The following is a 21039-nucleotide window of genomic DNA, read 5'->3' as shown; positions in this document are numbered from 1 at the left end:
ACATGCCCTTTTTTTTCATTTTCCACATTTGGATTGCTTGAAGGAAGTCTTTGACTCCGCTGGTTAACCACGCTGGCATCCTCGGGGCCCTCCCGGTTCCTCTCGGGATGCGTCTCTGCATTTTCTCTGAGCTTCTCACGGGGTGGTTTTGAGCGCCTCCCAAGCATTGCGGAGAGACTGGATCCCCTGGACTCTGCCTTTCGGATCCCTTTCTTAATCTTAACCCAAACCCTCGCCGGGAGGGGGGCCAGTCATCTTCCTCTTCTGAAGTCCGACGTGACTGCGCTGGGGGCTCTTACCGTACCCACTTTCACGCGTATGGAAGGTGAGAGCCGGAGGCTCCCTGTCCCCCCGGCTAAGTTCAGCGACAGTCCGGGGTTCCCGTTCAGATCCAACCCCGCTGGTTCGACGGCCAACCGTCCCGGGGCCCCGTCGGTTAGGGCCGATCATGGGCAGGTTCCCTCGGGCGGCCAGGGGAGCGCACGGGCAGCGACCCTCCGGCAGCCTCCCCGCGAGGCGCAGGCGCCGCGTCCGCGCCGGGGATTCCCGTCCCGCCCCGCCCCGGCGCCAGAGCAGCCCGTCGGGGGCCGCCGCCCCGGCGCGTCCTGGCGGCTCCGGCTGCCCGTCCTTTCCTTTCCTTTCCTTTCCTTGGCGGCCTGCTGCGGCTGCTGCTGCTGCTGCGTGCCTTCCGCGCGGCGGGCTCCCCGGCCCGGCCCGGCCCGGTCGGCGGAGGCGGCCTCCTGGCTGCTCCCGGGGAGGGCTCCCTCCGTCGTCCGTGGTCCGCCTCCGCGGCGCTGGCCGGCCAGGGCGCATTCCTGAGGCCTGAGTCACGCCCGGCCCGCCTCCGTCGCCCGGCGGGCGGGCCGCCCTTCGCGCTCCAGGCCGGGCCGCGCCGACGCCGGCCCCCTCGCTGCATGGCCGCCCGGCCAGCGCCACTCGCTCCCCGGAGCCACGGTGAGCGGGCGCCCGGCGCGGGGATCGGGAGGGCTCTCCGCGGGGTCGCCCTGCGCGCGCGGGCGGGCGGGCGGGGGGGGGGGGCTCCGGCTTGGCCCGGGGGTCCGTCGGGCCGGAGCCCCCGAAGGAGGCGGCGTCGAGAGGGAGGCCTCCCGGGGACTCCCCGAGGGCAGGCGGCGGGAAGCGGGGCCCCGAAACGCCCCCCCCCCAAAGCCGATGCCCCCCTGGACGCCGAGCCAGTGCCCCTCTTGGGCCCGATCCCAAGCCGGCCAGGGTCTCCTTTAGCCATAGCTGCCAAGTTTTCCCTTTTCTCGCGAGGAAGCCTATTCAGCATAAGGGAAAATCCCTTAAAAAAGGGATAACTTGGCAGCTATGCCTTTAGCAAGGGGGGGGGCAAGCTAGCGGGTCAGGAAACCCCCCCCTGTCTAGCCAGGGGTACCTTTGATATCCCGTTTGTTTGGGCACGTCCTGAACCCCCGAGCTGCAAGCGGGGGGCCGGGCGGGGTCTTTCCTCCCCAGCCTGCAGCTTCTGTCTGCATCCGCCGGGAGAGTTGGGAGACTTTTCCTGTACTGTAATGCGCCCCCCCCCAATGGCTGGTCTGCATCCTGAGCGTTTTTGCGCGGAGTTTCTCTCCGCCCGCGTGTCGTGTTTGCAGCTGTGCAACGCCGGCGTGACTGACTCTCTCGCCTGTTCCCTCCGGAGTGAGTCCCTCTGGGTTTGGCTGGGTGGGGGTGGGTGGGGTGGGGGCTCTGTCTTGCTGAACCCTTTTCGCCCCTGCTGCGGCTTCCAAGCTCGATCCCTCCTCCTTGCATGCTTGCTCCTAACATTTCCCACTTGGGTGTCTGCGGGATGTGATTTCCCCCAGTGAAGGTCTGCACTTAAAAGTATGATTTTGTCCTCTGCAGGATTTGCAGCCCTTCCTGCTTGTGGGGGTGGTGGGGTCCCCCCTTCCTCCAGGGCCTCATCCATGCCACCTGTGTCCCTGGATTCCTGGACTGGAGTATCATTAGGGGAATTCCTCCTCCCAGCCTGACCCTGAGTCCTTCCTCAGCCTTTCGGAGGTGTGGTTTTTCCAGCCTCTTGTGATACACCGCCTGTCATGGGACCTGGCATGAAATGCCACATGCAAATTGTGAGCTGCCCTGTCTGAAACCTCGGAAGAAACTCCTTCCTCCTCTGAACTGTGGGCAGCTGGGTGGGCATTTCTGGGCAGCATGGTCCTTGCAGTCAGGCACGTCCCTCCCTCGTCCCCCTTCCACGCTTTCCTGCTTCCTTCTCCTCTGGGCCTTTGGCAAAGGCAGGGCCGTCTTGCCCATAGGCGCTAGGAGTGCTGGGCACCTGGCGCCGGGCTCTCAGGGGCGCTAGGCTGAGAGTCTGGGGCCTGAGAGTTGAGTCCGGGGAAGAGCCCTCCCAATGGTTGGAGTGCCACGGCGGGCTCTTCTGCTGCGGGCAGCTCTGCACCGTGAGTTTGGGGGTGACCAAGCCAGTGAGACGCTGAGGCGGCCAGCCGGCTCCGCCCTCCTGCGCACCTGGGAGTGGGCAACTGGGGGAGGGGGGCACTGGGCAAATCTTTGCACCCCGGCGCCGCATATGCTTAATACAGCCCTGGGCGAAGGAGAGAGTGCCCTGGTTCCTCTCCTCCCAAGTTCGGGGTCCCGAGGGGCAGGCGGGACTCCCTTGCCAGGGACTGGCACCATGGGGCAAAGCCTGCTCTGGAGTAACCTGGCTGCCAGTTTGGGGCAGGTTCCGTCCTCAGCAGGGCCAAAGCAAGGCAAGCGAGTCAGGCTGCTTCTGCGCAGCTCTGACCAAGCGCAGGATTTGGGCCTGGGCAGCCCAGCAGGTGGGGCAGAATTCTGCAAGGGATGACCAGTGTTTAGAGAATAGAGAATAAAGAGGCTTTTTTGCAGGGTGGGAAGAAGGAATTCTAAAGATGTGGAAGTTCTTTTTAAAAATATAATCTTTTTTATTGATTTTTCAAAAATATAAACGTACAACATAAAAGAGTACAAAATCCAAATATTGAGATTACTCTGAACCTCTTGACTCTCCCCCCCCAATCCCTTCCATGGGTCCTTTTAATTTTATTTTGAACTGCGTATCAGTAGTACTTCTTCCAATTTTTCATCTTCCTAAGTTATCTATACGGTCTGCTACTTTACAAGTGTATTTAAAACCCTGCTAATGTTCTGACCTGTTTACAATGATTTTGTTTATAAATTATAAAAATTTCCCATTGTTTCTTAAATTCCTTGTCTTCCCAGTTAATTTTGCCATTTTGGCATAGTGCATCAACTTGGATTTGCCATTCAAGAAGTGGCAGTTCTCTTCCTGTCCCTGTTCAGACGCATTCATTGCGCTCATGCCCCTCCTTCCCCTGGGGAACCCTGCTGGGCACTGTGGGAAACAGGATACTGGGCAAGGTGGACCCCCCCCTTGCTCCGATAAAGAAACCAGGTTCCCCTTCTGCCCTGGTCTTCCTTCCACACCCAACTTTTGTCTCCTTTCCTACGCGCCGCAAAAGAAAACTGCCACAGCGGTTCAAATTCTGGAATTGCTTGGCAATTTCAGGTTCTGTCGACGCACCTTTTGATGGTTTCTGCCACCAGTGGAGTTTGGCCCTTGAAGCCCCATGCTCCTGAGCCTGGCCCCCCAAGTGGATCCCTCCCAGGCCAGGGCCCTTGGGTGCTTGAGAGGCGGAGGAGAGTCTGGGTGCTTGGGAGGGAGGAAGGGCCCAGGACGCTTCTGCTCGCATCCGCCACTGGCTGGCACCGGATCCTTCCCCCCTTCTGGAATAGCTTCCATGGGGCTGCCAGCTTTGGTGCTGTGATGACTGGGCCAGGCCTGGAGGTGGGTGGCCTAGGTGGGCTGCATGCGTGAGCAGAGCTGGGTAGGGGTCCCCTTCCCTTTGCCCTTTGTGGCTGCGGCAGAACCAGCGGGGGACGCCTCCCTCCCGAGTCGGATGGCGTGGCAAGCAGGAAGCTTCCTTCCTTCCTGTTGTTGTCCTTGTATTGTGGTCTTCCTCTGGCAGGAAAGAGGCCAGATTCTCCAACAGGGACGCAAAATGTCCCAGGCCAGCAACCGGAGGCTGAAACGCAGCGGGTCTTTTTCTTGGGTGGGCTGTGCTTGAGGCTGCTGCGTGGGGTGAGTCCTGCCCTATCTCCTGGCGTGGTGGGTGAGCCGTGGCCTAGTGGCCCTGGCGGCCTGGTGCCCCCCCCTGGCTGCGACCTGGGCTGTGGGGTGGGATGGAGAGGACGACCTTTCACTGTCCCCCAACTTGTGACCTCAACCGACTCTGTCCCAGTTCTCTTTCTGCAGCGGTGGTGCCAGCCTTCTGTGGCAGAGGGGGGGGGCTCTGTGGGCCTGCTGGAGTCACCTGCTTTCCAAGGGGTCTTACAGGGCCTTCTGAAGGTGGCAGTGGGATGGGGGCCAGGAGGAGGCCTGGCTTGCCCCCCCCGCACCTGCTGGAAATGTTGCTTTGTGTGTGTGTACGTGGTGGTGGAGGCAGGTTTGGGGACTGGGGGTGTGTGGTTTCAGCTGTGTTTTGCCTTCCCTCTGCTGGGCTGGGGGGGGCAGGCTGGTTGTGCCATCTCCCTGCGTGGGAGGTGGTGGGGGGTAGCTGCCTCCCTCCCCCCTGCTCTTGAGAATGGCGCCTTTGTGAGCCGAGAGATGCCCACTGGAAAATCAGCATCACCCTTTGTGTAAGGGCTTTGTGGTCATGGCAGAGCTGCCACGGAGGGAGGAGGGGAGAGGGGGCTGGTCAAGGGGGCATGGCTGCCCCTTGATGGCTCAGGTGCCACCTGTGTCTCTGTGTGTTGATCAGCTGAAGGGGGGGGGAGACAGGTCGGATTTGCAGCTTCTCGGGCCAAGAAGGGAAAAGATTTGGGGTCTGGGGAGCAGAGAATGTCTGCTGCGGTTCTTGTGAAGCTCTGGCCATCCTGGTCTGCGCTGGGGTGTCCCCAGAGAAGAACTCAGAAAGGCCTGTGGGACAGATCTGAGCCCTAAACTGGCTTTTCTGGTTCCTGGAGGGAGGCGGGAGCTGAGCTGCCGGTTCTTAGGAATGTCCTTCTCTCTCTCTCTCTCTCTCTCTCTCTCTCTCTCTCTCTCTCTCTCTCTCTCTCTCTCTCTCTCTCTTTCTCTTCCCGCCCAGGGCTTGTGGGCATCTGCTCTGAGAGGGAGACAGAGGTGGCTTCCCTTAAAGGTCATGGAATCATGGAATCCTAGAGCTGGAAGGGACCCCAAGGGTCATCTAGTCCAACCCCCGTCAATTCAGGACTCACAGCTAAAGCATCCCGGGCAGATGCCCTCCCCCCCAGACCTCTTCCGAAAAGCCCCTTTCCCTGTTAAACTGCTCCTACCACCAGAAAGGCCTTCCTAATGTTTTGTGGGAATCTCCCTTCTTTTTTCCTTATATTTTACTGAGAGTATTACAGTGAGTTAAATAGAGGGGAGGGGGAGGAAAGGCAAACATAAAAAGGTTACATGCATTAAAAACAAAAGCAGAGGAAAACAGCAATAACAAAATAGCAATGGAATATAATTAAGGTTACAGGGCTATACTGTATATGTAAATGGATATACAGTACTTATTCTTTCCCTCAAAGATACAGTGATTCATTTGTTACTATGGTTTCGATCAATACTTTCCAAACAGAGGAAAGACAGGGAACTTTTCCCTGCAGAGTTAGACCCCTTGGCTGTCATTCCTGTGTTGCAGGGTTGGGCTACATGGCCCTGAGGGGTCCCTTCCAACTGCACGTTTTCTGGGCGTTTTGCTGGTGGGGGGCTGTGTGGGGGGCCTGGGTGAAGTCGGGAGAGGAAGCTTGCAGGCCTGGTTGTCTGTTGGGGGCAGCAGGAAGAGGCGGAGGGCAGAATGTGCAGCAGCCCCTGTGGGACCAAGGAAGCTGGCCTGGAGGGGGAACTTGGCTGCTGGCCTTGGTTGCCGAGGAGGCAGTGTGGGAACGCCGGTCCCAAGGGCAGCCTCTGCCATCTGGGTGTTGCTGCAAAGGCTAGGGGGGGGCTGCCTCTCCCGGCCGCAATCTGACCAGCCAAAGCTGACCCACAACATTGCAACCCAGTGTGTGTGTGTTTGTATGGGGAACCTTGCAAGTTGAAAGGTAGAGGCTCAGCACCACCCTGCGCAGGGTCAGCCCCGGAGGGGCTCCTGAGCTCCTTCTGTTGTACGAAGATTTGAGGTTGGCCTTTATAGCTCAACTCCCCAAGGGGCTCAAAGCCTCCCCCAAGAGAAGAATGAGTGGAAGCAGGAAGCTGTAGAAGTAATGCGGGAAGGGGGGGGGTTCTTTGTTTTTCTGTTGAAACAGAGCCCTCCCTCCCACCGCCATTTGCAAGGAGGCGAGGACCCCAAAGAAAGGTGTGTAGCAGCTTTGAAAGACATTTAATCGTCAGGAAGAGCTTTTTGACAGTAAGAGCTGTTCAGACCGTGGAACGGTGGTCTCCCTAGGGAGGTGGTGGTCTCTCCTTCCTGGGAGAGGCTGGACCTGAAGCATCTGTCAGGGATGCTTGAGCTGAGATTCCTGCATTGCGGGGGGTTGGACTAGATGACCCTTGGGGTCCCTTCCATCTCTATGATTCCATTATGATTCTATGATTAGCTGCAGCACCTGAGAGCATAATACAAGCGTCTCAGGAAGAGGCAACTACAACAGGCACCCGAGAGTGTGGCTTCTCTCCTGTCTGTCAAGGGACCTGAGGAGGCCGATTGCCTTACCTGGTCAGTTCCTTAGGATTGGTAGATACAGCCGTACCTTGGTACTCGAACAGAACGCGTTCCGGGAGCCCATTTGACTCCCGGAACCATTCGAAAACCAGAGTGCGGCTTCTGATTGGCTGCAGGAGCGTCCTGCAGCCAATCAGAAGCCGCGCCGGACGTTCGCCTTCCGAAAATCATTTGAAAACCGGAACACTCACTTCCGGGTTTCGATTGTTCGGAAGCCGATTTGTTTGGGAGCCAAGGCACTCGGCTTCCCAGGTATGACTGTACCTGAGCTCTTGACTCCCTTTCTCAGACCTACACCTACCTATTCCTGCTCTATTGACAGGCCTCCTTTCCTTTTGACAAATACTTGCCAGGCTAGTTTTTTCCTGCCAGGAAGTTCATCTATTCACAGGGTTTGGAGGATTTGCAAGTGAAAAGAACTACAGTATTGGGAAAGGTTTTCCCAGAGGAGCCAGGATAGCTTTGGGATGGTTGTGTGACCTCAAATGAGGTGTATTATCCTCAGGGAATATTTCCTAATTTCTGAAGGGTGATGGATCGGTGGTGCGGCTTAAAAAATTTTTTTTTACACTTATTTCTGCCTGCAGGGGCTTGGATGGTGGACAGGATGTGGCCTGTGTGTGTTGTGGGGGGGGGGGCCTTCATTGCCTTGCTGGGCTCCTAACCCCCCCTCTGCCCTCTGTGGAAGGGCAGCCTTGTAAGGTGGGGTTGCTCCAGACGACAGGCCGGCCTTCGCCATCCTGCTGCCCTCCAGGCGCAGCCAGCAGGACCAATGGCTAGGGCTGAGGGGGACCGTTGGAGATCCGGCCCTGTTGCCCTTGCTGCCTCGGACGGCCCCTTAGCTGTGCTTCCTGCATTGCAGGGGGTTGGACTGGATGGCCCTCCCTAGGAGGCAAGGACAAGAGAGATTTTTTAAAAGACTGGGAACCGTTTATGTTGTGTTTACAGTAACTTTGTAAAGAAGTGGACTCACTAGCAGGGTTGGAGTAAACACAATCAACAAAACAAACGCAGAAATTAAGATAACTGGAAATAACAAAATGTAAATAATACAATTTGAAAAGAATTATGGTACAAAACTGACGAGTATAACAATATTTACTTTAAAGATTACAGTATTCAGGTAGAACAGATAAGCAGAAGAAGCAAATATTTAAAGAACCAGAAGAGAAAGTGGAGGGAAGTCATGGGGGGGGGAGGGAGATTGGGAATTATACTTTTTTTCTTTTTATGTGATAATGGTGATTGTAGAATCATAGAATCATAGAGCTGGAAGAGACCACAAGGGCCATCCAATCCAACCCCCTGCCAAGCAGGAAACACCATCAAAGCATTCCTGACAGATGGCTGTCAAGCCTCTGCTTAAAGACCTCCAAAGAAGGAGACTCCACCACACTCCTTGGCAGCAAATTCCACTGCCGAACAGCTCTTACTGTCAGGAAGTTCTTCCTAATGTTTAGGTGGAATCTTCTTTCTTGTAGTTTGAATCCATTGCTCCGTGTCCACTTCTCTGATTTTATATTGTGATGAATATAAAACTGTAAAATTTAATAAAAACTTTTTTAAAAAAAGACCCTCAGGCTCCCTTCCCACGCTGCAATGCTGGGATTCTAGATCATGTTTGGGGGGCCACAGGAAGCCCCCTTGGCAGGCCCTCTTGATGCTGCCAGCCAGGCCTTGGGAGACCCACTGCTGACCCTCCTCTTCCCTTCCCTAGGCTTGACAGGACCATGTCGGAGGTGGGGGGCCGGGCCAGCACCAGCAGTTTGCAGAGGAAGAAGCCCCCCTGGCTGATGCTGGACATTCCCGCCCCGACGGTGTTGGCAGAGGAGCCAGCCATGGCACAGGTAGTCCTTTTTATCATTTGTTACATTTTTAAAAATTCCATTTATACTTCTCATATATATATATATACATTTCACTGATTTTACAATCATTTTGACATTTGAAAACTTGACTTCCTTCCCCCTCTTTCTGCGGTTCCTTAAATTTATTTTTAATACCTTCTGCATATCCAAATTAACTTAACTCACTCATTTCTTCATCTTCTTTAAATATATACTCCTATGTAACTGCAGGTTATTGCAACAATCCTGCCAGTGTTGTTATCTGTTTGCAATTTATTATCTGTCAACATCCAATAAACCGTTTCCATTCTTTTATAAAAAGTTGGTTATTTTGATTTCTTATTCTTCTAGTAAGTTTTGCCATTTCTGCATATTCCGTAAGTTTTTGTATCCATTCTTCCTTTGCTGGGACTTCCGCTTCTTTCCATTTTGGGCCAAGAAACATTCTTGTGCTGTTGTCGCACACATGAATACGTTTCTATACAATTTAGGTCGTTCTGTCCCTATAATTCTCAAGAGAAAAGCCTCTGGCTTTTTAACAAAACATTATTTTAAACCAGGGGTTGGCAACCGAAGTATAAATATTATTATTATTATTATTATTATTATTATTATTATTATTATTATTATAACTGCCTGGCAGATGAAGGCCCCCAAGGAGCACTTTCTGCTCACACTGGCAGGCTGTGCCAGCCCAGAACGGCAGCAGCAACCTTCATGCCAGGAGTAGGCAACCGAAGGCCCGTGGGCCGGATGCGGCCCAATCGCCTTCTAAATCCGGCCCGCGGACAGTCCGGGAATCAACGTGTTTTTACATGAGTAGAATGTGTGCTTTTATTTAAAATGCATCTCTGGGTTATTTGTGGGGCATAGGAATTCGTTCACCCCCCCCCCCCCCCCGTGGCTGAAAAAGGTTTGCTGACACATCCTTTTCATTTTGTTGTATATCATTTCCCAGTGAGCCTTAACCTTGCCACAGGACTACCACATATGATAAAAAGAACCGACAGTATTTGTTACATTTGCACACCGCTATTTCCTCCCGGGAGTTCAGGGTGCTGCCCCTGGTCCCCCCCCCATTTTATCCTCACAACAACCCTGATAGTCGCACCCTGTGCGCTTCGTGGCCGAGTGGGGGACCCCTGAGCCCAGGTCTCTCTGGCCATAGTCCCGTGCTCTAACCACTAGGCCACACTCCCAAGTGAGGCGGGGAAGGGAAGAGGGTCATAGGATTGGGTGCCCCACCCATAAGGGGTTGGGGGATTCCCATGCCTGAGACCTCTGGCAGCCAGCAGTCTTGCAGTCAGTGCCTCGTTCTCTGGGCGCGTTTCCGCCCCCCCAGTTTTGCTCCAACCCCTTTTGTTTCCCCTCGGCAGCCCCCCAAGCACCGGGCCTTCCTCCGCAGCGTCAGCATGCCCACCGAACACACCCGCTTCCCCTCCCCCTTCGGCGACCTGCGGCGCCCCGTCCTCCAGCGACACACCTCCATCACCCAGACCATCCGGAGGTAAGATCGCAGAATCGGAGCATGATTGGGGGGGGGACTCTGAGGGTCATCTAGTCCAACCCCCTGCAATGCAGGAACCTCAACTATAGCATCCGTGGCAGATGGCCATCCAGCCTCTGCTCAAAATCCTCCAAGAAAGGAGAGAGGGAAGAAGTCTCTCCCACTGTCAAACAGCTCTCACAGGCAGAAAGTTCTTCCTGATGTTGAGTCGGAATCTCCTTTCTTGTAACTTGAAGCTGTGGGTTCAAGTCCTGCCCTCTGAAGCAGGAGAAAACTTCCATCTTCCGTGTGACTCCTCCAGGCTAAACTCTTCTGGGTTAGATCCTCCTCGCCGGCTCCTTTCTCCTCCTCACCTGGGTCTTTTGCCTTTGCCAATCTGGTGCCCTGCAGACGGTTGGGATGCCAACTCTCATCAGCCCCCTGGGCCAGTGCAGCTGTGGGGCACTAGGCTAATGGGGGCAGAGCTCCCCCCCAAACCTCAGGAGGGCAGCAGGTTGGCAAAGACTCGTGGAAGGACTCTCTTTCCCCACCCCTCCAGTCTTGGAAGGGTGTTGGGTAGGGAGCCCCTGCCAGGGTCCCCGTGGGCGCTGCCAGGCCGCCGCCTACCCCCCCACTGCCGGCGCCCCCTCAGCTCTCTCTCCTTTGCAACAGGCAGGTCCGCTTTGAGATGACTCAGACTTTGCCCGTTCAGGGGCGCCAGGTGGGCAGGAGGGCCCCAAGGAGGCACCAGTCTCTGCCCAAAACGGTCTTCAGGTACCTGCAGTGCTGGTGTGACCCCCTCACCTGCCCCCCCCCGCCCCAGTGCATGTGTGTGATGTGCATCCGGGTCCCCAGGAGCAATGGCTGCTCCTCCTGCCCCATGCCTCTCCCCACCTCACAACCAACAGGTGGCCATTGGTTATTCCTCTCCTTCCCTCCCCCCCACATGCACACACCTGCCCACCCCAAACCTGGCATGGCCCCATTGCTTGCCTGCAGGAGAACAGCCTGCCACCCACTTGCCTTTCCAACCCGGTCTTGGATCGTCCGGCTTGGACCGAGGCGAAGCCACAAACGGGCTCGGCTCTCCGTCCTGCCTGTCTTGGCGCTCTCCCTGCAGAGTGGTCTCTGGCCTTGCGATGGGACCCTTGTGGCTCTCCCTTTCTCTCTGTGCCCCCCCCCGACCCTGCAAGGATGGGCCGGGATAGGGAAGGCTGTGCGGCCGCAGCTCCCACAGCGCCCCATCCAGCTCAGATGAGCAGCGCAGCGCTGTGGCGTCTGCCCGCAGCCTAAACTCTTGTCCCTGCCTGCCTGTTGTGAATAACCTCTACTAATGTGGGGTCCCGTCCCCCCCAGAGGCCATCCTGTGACAGACGCACTAATAGCAGCAGCAAAAGGGCTAGCCCCCACCGGGAACCATTCTGTTTGGGCCCCCTGAGTTTGGCTGCTTCCTCCTTCTCAGGGGCACGGCCGACTGGTTTGGCGTCAGCAAGGAGAGTGACGCCACGCAGAAGTGGCAGCGGAAGAGCCTTCGCCACTGCAGCCTGCGCTACGGGAAGCTGAAGCCCCAGGTCATCCGAGAAATGGACCTCCCCAGCCAGGACAACATCTCCCTGGCCAGCGCCGAGACGCCGCCTCCGCTCTATGTGCCGCCTTCCCAGCTGGGCATGCAGAGGGTGAGCAGGCATGGGGCCCTGTTGTGGGGTGAGGGGGCTGCTGGGTGTGGGTCAGGAGATGCCCTGCGCCCGCGGGACCCTTGGGCGCTGGGGAAAGGGTGTATTGGGGCAGGGGCTGACTCTTCCCACCATCCCAGGGCACCCCTGGTCTTGTGCCAGGGGCATGGGGGGACAAACGAGTGAGGGGGGGGTTCCAGGGCGGCCTGCGGCGAGGGCTCTCCCTGGCTAACGGGCCCCTTCCTCCTTGGCACCGGCAGATCATCGACCCCCTGGCCCGGGGACGGGCCTTCCGGATGGCTGAGGACAGTGACGGCTGCAGCATGCCCCACACGCCAGCTACGCCGGGGGCCATGTCGCTCTGCTCCTTCACCAGCTCCCGGTCAGGTTTCAACCGGTGGCCGCGGCGGAGGAAGAGGGAGTCGGTGGCCAAAATGAGCTTCCGAGCTGCGGCAGCCTTGGTGAAGGTAAGGCAGGGGGGTTGGCAGAGGGGGGGGCATTCACTGGGCAAGGAATTCCTGCTTGCCTTCAAGCACTCATTCCTGGCCTGGAGCCTCCTTCCTTGCATGTGACTAGAGGTGGGCATGACCTTACCTGCCCAGGTAACAAAAGGACGAGTCACGCAGCACCCTTTCCCTTTTTTCACTTCCTTCTTTGTTCGACCAGCTTTTTAGCTAGCAGAAGCACTGGGATTATTCCCCCATATGGGGTAGATCCACATGTACATATTTGTAACTAAGTCTGCCTTCAGGGATCCAACTGTGAACTGATGTGAGTAAACTTCTTTGATTGACTTTAAATAAGATTGTCGTGTCTTCATTCTTCTAAGAGGGATTCAAGGGAACTTACCAGGAACATGCAATTCAATCTGAGACAGACTGAATTGTAGAATAGTGAGAGGCTTACATGAGCCTGCAACCAGCTATCTGCTATGCCCCGCGGAGGACCTTAAGGTCCACAAACAACAATACTCTGGAGAACCCAAGCCATAAGGTGGCTAGATTGGCCTCTACTAGGGCCAGGGCCTTTTTAGTATTGGCCCCAACTTGGTGGAACGCTCTTTCCCAGGAGACCAGGGCCCTGCGGGATTTGTCATCTTTCCGCAGGGCCTGCAAGACAGAGCTGTTCCGCCTGGCCTTTGGGTTGGACTTAGCCTGACCCCTGTGTTTTCCTCCCTCATGGCCTGGATTTATGGACTACTTGAAATGAGGCTGCATTTTAAATTGTAATACTGTATTTTAATCTGTATTTTAATTGTTTTTATGTTTTATTGTGGTTTTGTTGGTGTGAGCCGCCCTGAGCCCGTTTTTTGACTGGGGAGGGCGGGGTATAAATAAAATTTTTTTTATTTATTATTATTATTATTATTATTATTATTATTATTGTTATCTAAAAAGGGGAATGTAAACTCTGCTACATAAGGAAACTTGCTGGTGCAAGTTAGGAAGGATATTAATAAACAATAAATCTTCTCCTGCCACCCTGAACATTCCCACACTTTCTGAGCTGTGGCGACCAGAACTGGGCACAGTATACATTCCTAATGCTGTTTCAGCCTGGATTTGCGCAACAGCTTCTGCCATCTCTCCTCCCTGGCAGGGCCGGTCCGTGCGGGACAGCCACTTGCACCAGGCTCAGCAACGCAGCTTCACCCCGGCCAGCTTCCTGGAGGAAGACACGGGAGACTTCCCAGAGGAGCTGGACACCTCCTTCTTTGCTCGGGTAGGGAAGGGCCGGAGCTGGCACTGGGGGTGGCAGAGGAGGCAGAGCCTGGCCGGCGTTGGCCTGGCTTCTGCGGCTGAGCGCCCCCCTCTCCTTCCCAGGAAGGGGTTCTGCACGAAGAGCTCTCCACGTACCCCGACGATGTCTTTGAGTCGCCCTCGGAAAGCGCCATCAAGGACCCCGAAGCGAAGCTGCCCCAGCCGCAGCCAGAACCCGGCCTCACTGGGGGGGCACTGGACAGAACCGAGCTGGAGAGGAGTCACCTGATGCTGTGAGTCCTCTGGGGGGCTCCCTGGGGGGCCAGAGAGGGAATGGGGCTGGGGGTGTGCTGCTTGCTGGCCAGACCCCACCCCCCAGCTGCACGCTACCCAATGCTTTGTCTGTTCTCTCTGGCTGGCAAGGCTTCCAAGCCTCTCTGGGCCACTGGGCGCCACAAGGCAAGACTGCAGCTTGGCCCGCCTTTTGCAAGACCCCGTGTGGTGCTTGCCCCACAGCGAGCTACCCTGCCTGCTGCCTCCCACTGCTTGCACTTGAATGGGGCTCCCTGGGACGGCCGCTGGCCGCCATGGGACAAGCTCAGGCGCTTCCCCTCTCGTGTGGTGCTTGCCCCTCAGCGAGCTTCCCTGCCTGCTGCCTCCCACTGCTTGCACTTGAATGGGGCTCCCTGGGACGGCCACTGGCCGCCATGGGACAAGCTCAGGCGCTTCCCCTCTCGAGTCAGCGGGTCATCCTGCAAATCGCCACCAGCAGAGGGTCAGGGACACGGTCTGCTGGGCTTCCAGTTGTAAAAAAAGGGCTCCTCCGCACTTTTGATCAGCCACGAAACCCCTTAAGGGTTTGATCTCTAGAATTACGTAAGAGAACAAGAGGAACATGCATTTAGAGAAGATTGGAAAACATTTATTGACTAGAAGGGGGGAAATTGTGTACACCTGAAAACGTTGGCAGCATTAAGATAAAGTCAACAGTGTAAATAAGTTTAGATGGATGTAATAATGGAATACTGAATGGTTTAGTTCAGGCATCCCCAAGCTGCGGCCCTCCAGATGTTTTGGCCTACAACTCTCATGATCCCTAGCTAACAGGACCAGTGGTCGGGGAAGGTGGGAATTGTAGTCCAAAACATCTGGAGGGCCAAAGTTTGGGGATGCCTGGTTTAGTTTTTGTAAAATATGCTGGGATTTATGATATGTCAAATGAAACATGGAAAGAGAAGAAGGGAAGTCATTGCTATCTTAAGGATGTTAAATTGCTGAACAGAAAATATAATCATCCTCACCTCTAGAATTAGGCCCCTTGGGTGATTGCAAAGGTCACCCCCAAAGCCAAGGGCCATCTTTTCAAAAGAGTGTCGAGAATCACCGGCTGAGCAGGAAGCGAGCTCTGCGGCAGGGGCTGGAGGGGTTTGGGCCCTGCAAGCAGAAAGGACCCTGCCCTGCCCTGCCCCACGGAGCGATGGCTCCTTCCCTGCCCCTGACCAGCTGGGGGTCCCATTCCATGGCCGTTGCTGAGTGCCTCTCTCTCTCCCCCCTCCCGTCCTGCAGCCCCCTGGAGCGCGGCTGGCGGAAGCAGAAGGAGGGGGCACAGGTGGGGCAGCAACCCAAGGTTCGCCTGCGGCAGGAGGTGGTGAGCCTGGGCCTCCAGCGGCGTGGGCAGCGCATCCGGGTTCCCGTCCGGAAGCTCTTTGCCAAGGAGAAGCGCCCCTACGGGCTGGGCATGGTGGGCCGGCTGACCAACCGGACGTATCGCAGGCGGATCGACAGCTTCGTCAAGCAGCAGATCGAGGACATGGATGACCACCGGTGGGTGGCAAAGCGGGTGGGGGCTTTGAGTTGGAAGGGACCCCCAGGGGCCATCTAGTCCAACCCTGAGCAATGCCGGAATCTCAGCTAAAGCATGGCTGACAGACGGCCGCCCAGCCTCCGCTTAAGAATCTCCAAGGAGATTCCTTCCCGCGGAGGGAGTTTGTTCTGCCATCGAGCAGCTCCTAGTCTTGGGAAGTTCTTCCTGATGTCGAGTTGGGATCTCTCCCTGTGAAGCCTGACCCCTCTCCCCACTGCAGGCCCTTCTTCACCTACTGGCTCACCTTTGTCCATTCGCTCATCACCATCCTGGCCGTCTCCATCTACGGAATTGCCCCCGTGGGGTTTTCACAGCACGAGACGGTGGATTCGGTGAGTGGCAGGCAACGTGGCCATTGGGGAGCTGGGGAGCAGCAGCAGCCCACCCACCCAATTGCCTCTGTGGCCCCTTCCCCTTCCTGGACTATCTCCCCCCCCCCCCCCGAGCAAAGAGGCACCTGCCTCCCTGCCAGGCTTCTGCTCCTTTGCCCTGTGGGGTGAAGGGGGGTTGTTCATCTGCAGGGCCCCTTTGCCCCCCCCAACTCTCCCTTCCTTTTTGGCAGGTCTTGAGAAACCGCGGGGTCTACGAGAACGTGAAGTATATGCAGCAGGAGAACTTCTGGATCGGCCCCAGTTCGGTGAGTGGCCCAGGCTGGTGTGGCTCTGAGGCTGCTGGCCTTCTCTGTGGTGGCTCCTTGCTTGTGGGGTGCTCTCCCCAGCCAGGGGGGGGGCTCACCTGGTGCCTTCCTTGCACACCATCAGCTGCCAGGCGAAAACGATGCACTTCTCCTAGGCCTTTGCCTGTTGTTTTTTAAAATAAATATTTGATTTTACAAATATCATTTTAAAACAAAACCAATTACATATCCATAATAATATTTTCTGCTCCTCTGGATTCTCGGTACCTATAACTCCTAATAGAAAATCTTCTGGTTTTTTTAAACAAAGGTTATTTTTAAACATTTTCTCATTTTGTTATATATCATCTCCTAGTTAACCCATTACGGCCTTTTAAAGCAGATTGTGTGTACGTTAGTGTTCTTGTATTTCCCCCTCTTTTACTCTTACTTATAGAATTTCATGGAATTGTAGAGTCGGACGGGACCCCAGGGTCCTCTAGTCCACCCCCTTGCAAGGCAGGGACCTTTTGCTCAGCCTAGGGATCAAACCCACGACTCTGATATTATAAGAGCTCCGCTCTCTCCTGACTGAGCTCTCTGCCTTCTATGCCAGGCATCCCCAAACATTGGCACTCCAGGTGTTTTGGACTACAATTCCCATCTTCCCGGCCACTGGTCCTGTTAGCTAGGGATCATGGGAGTTGTAGGCCAAAACATCTGGAGGGCCACAGTTTGGGGATGCCTGGTCTATGCTGTCAGCTGCCCTGGGGTCTCTGGATGAAGGGCGGCCTGCAAGCTTGATAAGCCGCGATCCAGAGTAACAATGCGGCTGTCCCCCCCCCCCCAGGAAGCCCTCATCCACCTGGGTGCAAAGTTTGCCCCTTGCATGCGCCAGGACCAGCAGGTGCACAGCTTCATCCGCGCCGCCCGCCAGAAGGAGAAGCACTCGGCCTGCTGCGTGCGCAACGACAAGTCGGGCTGTGTGCAGACGTCTGCAGAGGAGTGCTCGGTGAGCCACCGCTGGCCTGGGCACCCAGACTGGGCGGGGGGGGCCCCTCTCTGCCCCACTGCCTGGCACCTGCTCCTGGGTGCCAGGGCCCCTCCGCTCCCTGCAAAGGGAGGCCCTCCTCCCCCTCCTCCTCTCACCCCCCTCGCTCTCCCTTGCAGTCCACCCTGGCCGTGTGGGTGAAATGGCCGGGGCACCCCAGCGCCCCCCTGCTGGCAGGAGAAAAGCGGCAGTTTGGCTCGGTCTGTCACCAAGACCCCAGGTAGGTCGGTCGATGGGTGCTGGGAGGCCTAGCCAGCGGCCCCGTCCCTCTCCCGCTGCGCTGACGGCCTGAACCTCCCCAGGGATGCTAAAAGGAACAGCAGAGGAGGTGAGGGAATCAGGGTTCAACCTCTGCCCCCCCCCCAAGCACTGCTGATCTCTTTCCTGCGCAGGGTCTGTGAACAGCCAGCCTCCATGGACCCCCACGAGTGGCCAGATGACATCACCAAGTGGCCGGTAAGCCTGCTGGCGATTTGGGGACTAATATGAGTGGGGGGGGCATTGCACTTGCGACAGAGTGGGGGGAGGCCAAAGGAGCCCCTCACGCTCCCTTCGTTGAGCAACTGCAGCACAGCAGCCCCATAGAGCTGCCCGTGGGTTTCGCTCTCTGTAAGACTGCTGCCCCCCCCCCACTTAACTCTGCAGCCCCAGATGGGAGGGAAGACTAATTTCTAAAAGTTCTTTGGGGGTTTCCCTGGAGTGCAGAGGCAGCTCACTATAATAGCAATAGCAATAATTTATTATTTGCACTCTGCCCATCTGGCTGGGTTTCCCCAGCCACTCTCAACAGAACATTAAAAACGGAATAAAACACCAAACATTCAAAACTTCCTTAAACAGGACTGCCTTCAGATGTCTTCTAAACATCAGATAGTTGTTTATTTCCTTGACATCTGAAGGGAGGGCATTCCACAGGGCGGGCGCCACCACAGAGAAGGCCCTTGGAACTGGACCTGAGTGTCCAGGCTGAACGATGGGAGTGGAGATGCTCCTTCCGGTCTACTGGGTATACACTCTGTCTCAGAGTCTATCCTGGACGTAGGAAGAGTGCGCTGGTCCCCAGCAACTCTTAGGAGTTTGATCCTAAACTCCCAGGAGCCTGAAGGCCCAGCCTCTGGGGATCCTAAAGCCCTGGGGTTGAAAATCGCAAACATGACAGCTGCCAAACGAAGGAATTTCATTAGGAAGAAATCAGGAGCAGGAGAAGATCAAAACAGATTGCAAAGGAAACCCAAGGAAACCAAGCCAGGTTTGCTGACAAGGAATGAGGAAGGTGGCTCAGCTTCATCCAAGACCCCGCCTTGGATCCCTGGTGCTGGGAGAGGAACAAGCGGCAGGAAGCAGCTCAGCTTCTAGAACTTGTGATCTCCCTTTTAAAACTTTTTCATGGGGACCTCCTGGCCCTTTCTGACCTGGTCCTGCCCTGTTCCTCAGCTGGGCATTTCAAGGACTGGCAGGAAATATCTGCGGGTTGCCTTAGGTAGGTTAAAGCAACCAACAAATAATAATAATAATAATAATAATAATAATAATAATAATAATAATAATAATAATACGATGACTCAGGAATGGTGGGCCGCTCTGGCCTTTCTTGCTGGCTCTTGCTGGAAGCCCCTTAGGCGAGGGACAGACTTCCTTGCCCCCCCAACTGCCCAGCAGCTGCTCTTTTTCTGGGGACTCCGGCAGAGAGGTGTGTGTGTGTTGGGGGTACGTGCGCCTTTCCCTTCGCCTCTGGGACCTGCAGAGATGGGGGGGTGGTGGTGGCAGGAAGCCCCTCCAGCCGGGACGTGTTCCGAGGAGGGAGGCCCCCACCCACTGCCCCCCTCTCCTTCCAGATCTGCACCAAGAACAGCGCTGGCAACTACACGAACCACCCTCACATGGACTGCGCCATCACGGGGCGCCCCTGCTGCATTGGCACCAAGGGAAGGTAGGGGGAGGCCTGGGGGAGGCGGGGCAGCGCTAGGTTGCAGGCTCCCCGCTGGCCACTCCGGGAAGGGGGGGGGATGGACAGCCACCCCCCCCAAGGGATCAGCTTGGACCGTATGGGTTCTTCAGCAGTGCTTGGGGTCAGCGGGAGGCGGCTCCCCTTCTCTGCCCTTCTGCCGCCCCCCTTAACTTCCCAGCTCTCTGCCCTCTTTCCTCCCAGGTGTGAGATCACATCTCGAGAATACTGCACCTTCATGCACGGCTACTTCCACGAGGAGGCCACCCTCTGCTCCCAGGTAACGCCCTCTCCCCGACGGCCAAATCCGGTGCCTTCCTTGCAGGGCAGTGCTAAGCCCAGGTGTGCTCTCCCCCTCCCCCAGGTGCACTGCATGGATGATGTCTGCGGTCTCCTGCCCTTCCTCAACCCAGAGGTCCCAGACCAGGTGTACCGCCTGTGGCTCTCACTGTTCCTCCACGCAGGGTAAGGCTGGCCCTGGGCTCCCACCAGGACACGCCAGCAAGGCGGGTGGGGGGTAGGGAGGGTTGTTCTCTCTCCCCCCCCCATCCAACTGGCCTCTCTCTCCCCTGCCCAGCAGGATCCTGCACTGCTTGGTGTCCGTGTGCTTCCAGATGACCATCCTGCGAGACCTGGAGAAGCTGGCTGGCTGGCACCGAATCTCCATCATCTACCTGCTGAGCGGCATCACGGGCAACCTGGCCAGTGCCATCTTCCTGCCCTACAGAGCTGAGGTGGGTCTGGGGCGGCCAGGGGCAACGGAGCCCTTTCCTTTGGACCCAGGGCTAGGGCACCTCCTGGGCAGGGACATGGCCCAGGCTCGGCCTCGGAGGAGCTTTCCTGACAGAGACCCTGGCGGAGCAGGACGGAGCCTGATGGGCCCATAGCCTGACTCTGGCCAAGGCAGCTCCCTGGTCCCCCCCCCCCAAACCCCAGGCTGCTCCTTCCTCTTCCATCTCCCTTTGTCAGGCTTTTGCCTCCTGCTCCCGGCTCTGGAGGCCCCCTTTTCTGGCCTGGAAGTGGGGGCCCCTCCTTGCTCTACTTTTGTAGGGAAGCCCTTTCTCAGCTGCCTCCCCTCCACACACCCCCAAGGCCATCCCTGAGCAGGTGTTTCTCCAGAGGCAGGCCTAACGGGGAACTCTGCCTGCCTGCCTCCCTCTTCTCTCTCTCTCAGGTGGGCCCTGCGGGCTCCCAGTTTGGCATCCTGGCCTGCCTCTTTGTGGAGCTCTTCCAGAGCTGGCAGATCCTGGCGCGTCCCTGGAGGGCCTTCTTCAAGCTGCTGGCCGTGGTGCTCTTCCTCTTCGCCTTTGGCCTCCTGCCCTGGATCGACAACTTTGCGCACGTCGGCGGCTTCGTCAGCGGCCTCTTCCTCTCCTTCGCCTTCCTGCCCTACATCAGCTTTGGCAAGTTTGACCTGTACCGCAAGCGCTGCCAGATCATCGTCTTCCAGCTGGTCTTTGCGGGGCTCCTGTCGGGACTGGTGGTCCTCTTCTACTTCTACCCCATCCGTTGCGAGTGGTGCGAGTTCCTCACCTGCATCCCTTTCACGGACAAGTTCTGCGAGAAGTACGACCTGGATGCGCAGCTCCACTGAGCGGGGGGATGGACCCCCTCCCTCTCCAACTCCCCAGCGCACTTAATTTAAACTCTTGCTTCTTCTTGCACCCGAGCTGCCTTAGCCCAGAGGAACGGAGACTCGCCTGCTGCCACCGGAACCCTCTCGCTGTGCCTTGTTTTACGGAACTCATTTTTCCCCGCTGCCCTGTTTTTATGACGCTCCCTTTCAAAATGGCCTTTTTAACGGGATTTGTTACTTGTTGCCCAGGTGGTGATTAAAACACACAGGTAGCGTTTTAGCTACATTTCCAAAAGGGCCTCGGGCGTTTCATTTGCACTCGATGGCGAAAGGTGGGGCCACGGGTGTGTCCTTCGCGCAGTGCCAGAAACCCAGATTCTAACACCAGAAAAGCAAAAAGCTACCCCTGGATAGAGATGTCAGGACCCTCAAAATGAAGGAGCGCCCTGATACTGAGAGAGGCCCTAGATGCCCTCTGCTGGGATGAATCCTTCTGTGTAGGGAGGGGGGGTCAAGTTGGGGGCTGCAGAGCTGCGGCCAGAGGAGAGGACAACCTTGGAGCTCCTTAGGAGAAGCTGCACTGCAGGGGGTT

The 21039-nt window shown here is 56.6% G+C and overlaps 1 protein-coding gene across 5 annotated transcripts; it reads left to right on the top strand.

The window, feature by feature from the left end:
* The first annotated feature begins 655 nt into the window (after positions 1 to 655).
* On the top strand, positions 656 to 20742 carry RHBDF1 (rhomboid 5 homolog 1). Of its 5 annotated transcripts, none has more exons than XM_035130537.2 (19): positions 656 to 954; positions 8407 to 8536; positions 9913 to 10043; positions 10695 to 10796; positions 11485 to 11698; positions 11956 to 12162; positions 13295 to 13417; positions 13519 to 13688; positions 14962 to 15219; positions 15480 to 15591; positions 15822 to 15896; positions 16726 to 16887; positions 17046 to 17146; positions 17319 to 17382; positions 18762 to 18856; positions 19076 to 19151; positions 19236 to 19336; positions 19452 to 19605; positions 20046 to 20742. In XM_035130537.2, the coding sequence occupies exons 2-19, from the start codon at positions 8420 to 8422 to the stop codon at positions 20463 to 20465; spliced, it is 2682 nt and encodes an 893-aa protein (XP_034986428.1). In that variant the 5' UTR covers positions 656 to 954; positions 8407 to 8419; the 3' UTR covers positions 20466 to 20742. The 5 variants fall into 5 exon arrangements, with proteins under 5 accessions (XP_034986428.1, XP_034986430.1, XP_060138626.1 ...); XM_035130538.2 differs by lacking the exon at positions 656 to 954 and adding an exon at positions 1248 to 1656; XM_060282642.1 differs by lacking the exon at positions 656 to 954 and adding an exon at positions 3575 to 4096.
* The last annotated feature ends 297 nt before the right edge of the window (positions 20743 to 21039 follow it).

This window comes from Zootoca vivipara, chromosome 14, assembly GCF_963506605.1.
Source record: "Zootoca vivipara chromosome 14, rZooViv1.1, whole genome shotgun sequence".
NCBI classification, from domain to species: domain Eukaryota; kingdom Metazoa; phylum Chordata; class Lepidosauria; order Squamata; family Lacertidae; genus Zootoca; species Zootoca vivipara.
Note: the sequence above shows the minus strand (reverse complement) of the source record. Positions and strands in the feature narration are given on the sequence as shown.

What these genes read in the sequence shown, in the direction of transcription:
- RHBDF1 (XM_035130537.2), top strand. Translation starts at nt 8,420, where the DNA reads ATGTCGGAGGTGGGGGGCCGGGCCAGCACCAGCAGTTTGCAGAGGAAG. An exon ending in CGTCTGCAGAGGAGTGCTCG is followed by an intron (nt 16,888 to 17,045) that starts GTGAGCCACCGC and finishes TCTCCCTTGCAG; the next exon opens with TCCACCCTGGCCGTGTGGGT. An exon ending in TGCATTGGCACCAAGGGAAG is followed by an intron (nt 18,857 to 19,075) that starts GTAGGGGGAGGC and finishes CTTTCCTCCCAG; the next exon opens with GTGTGAGATCACATCTCGAG.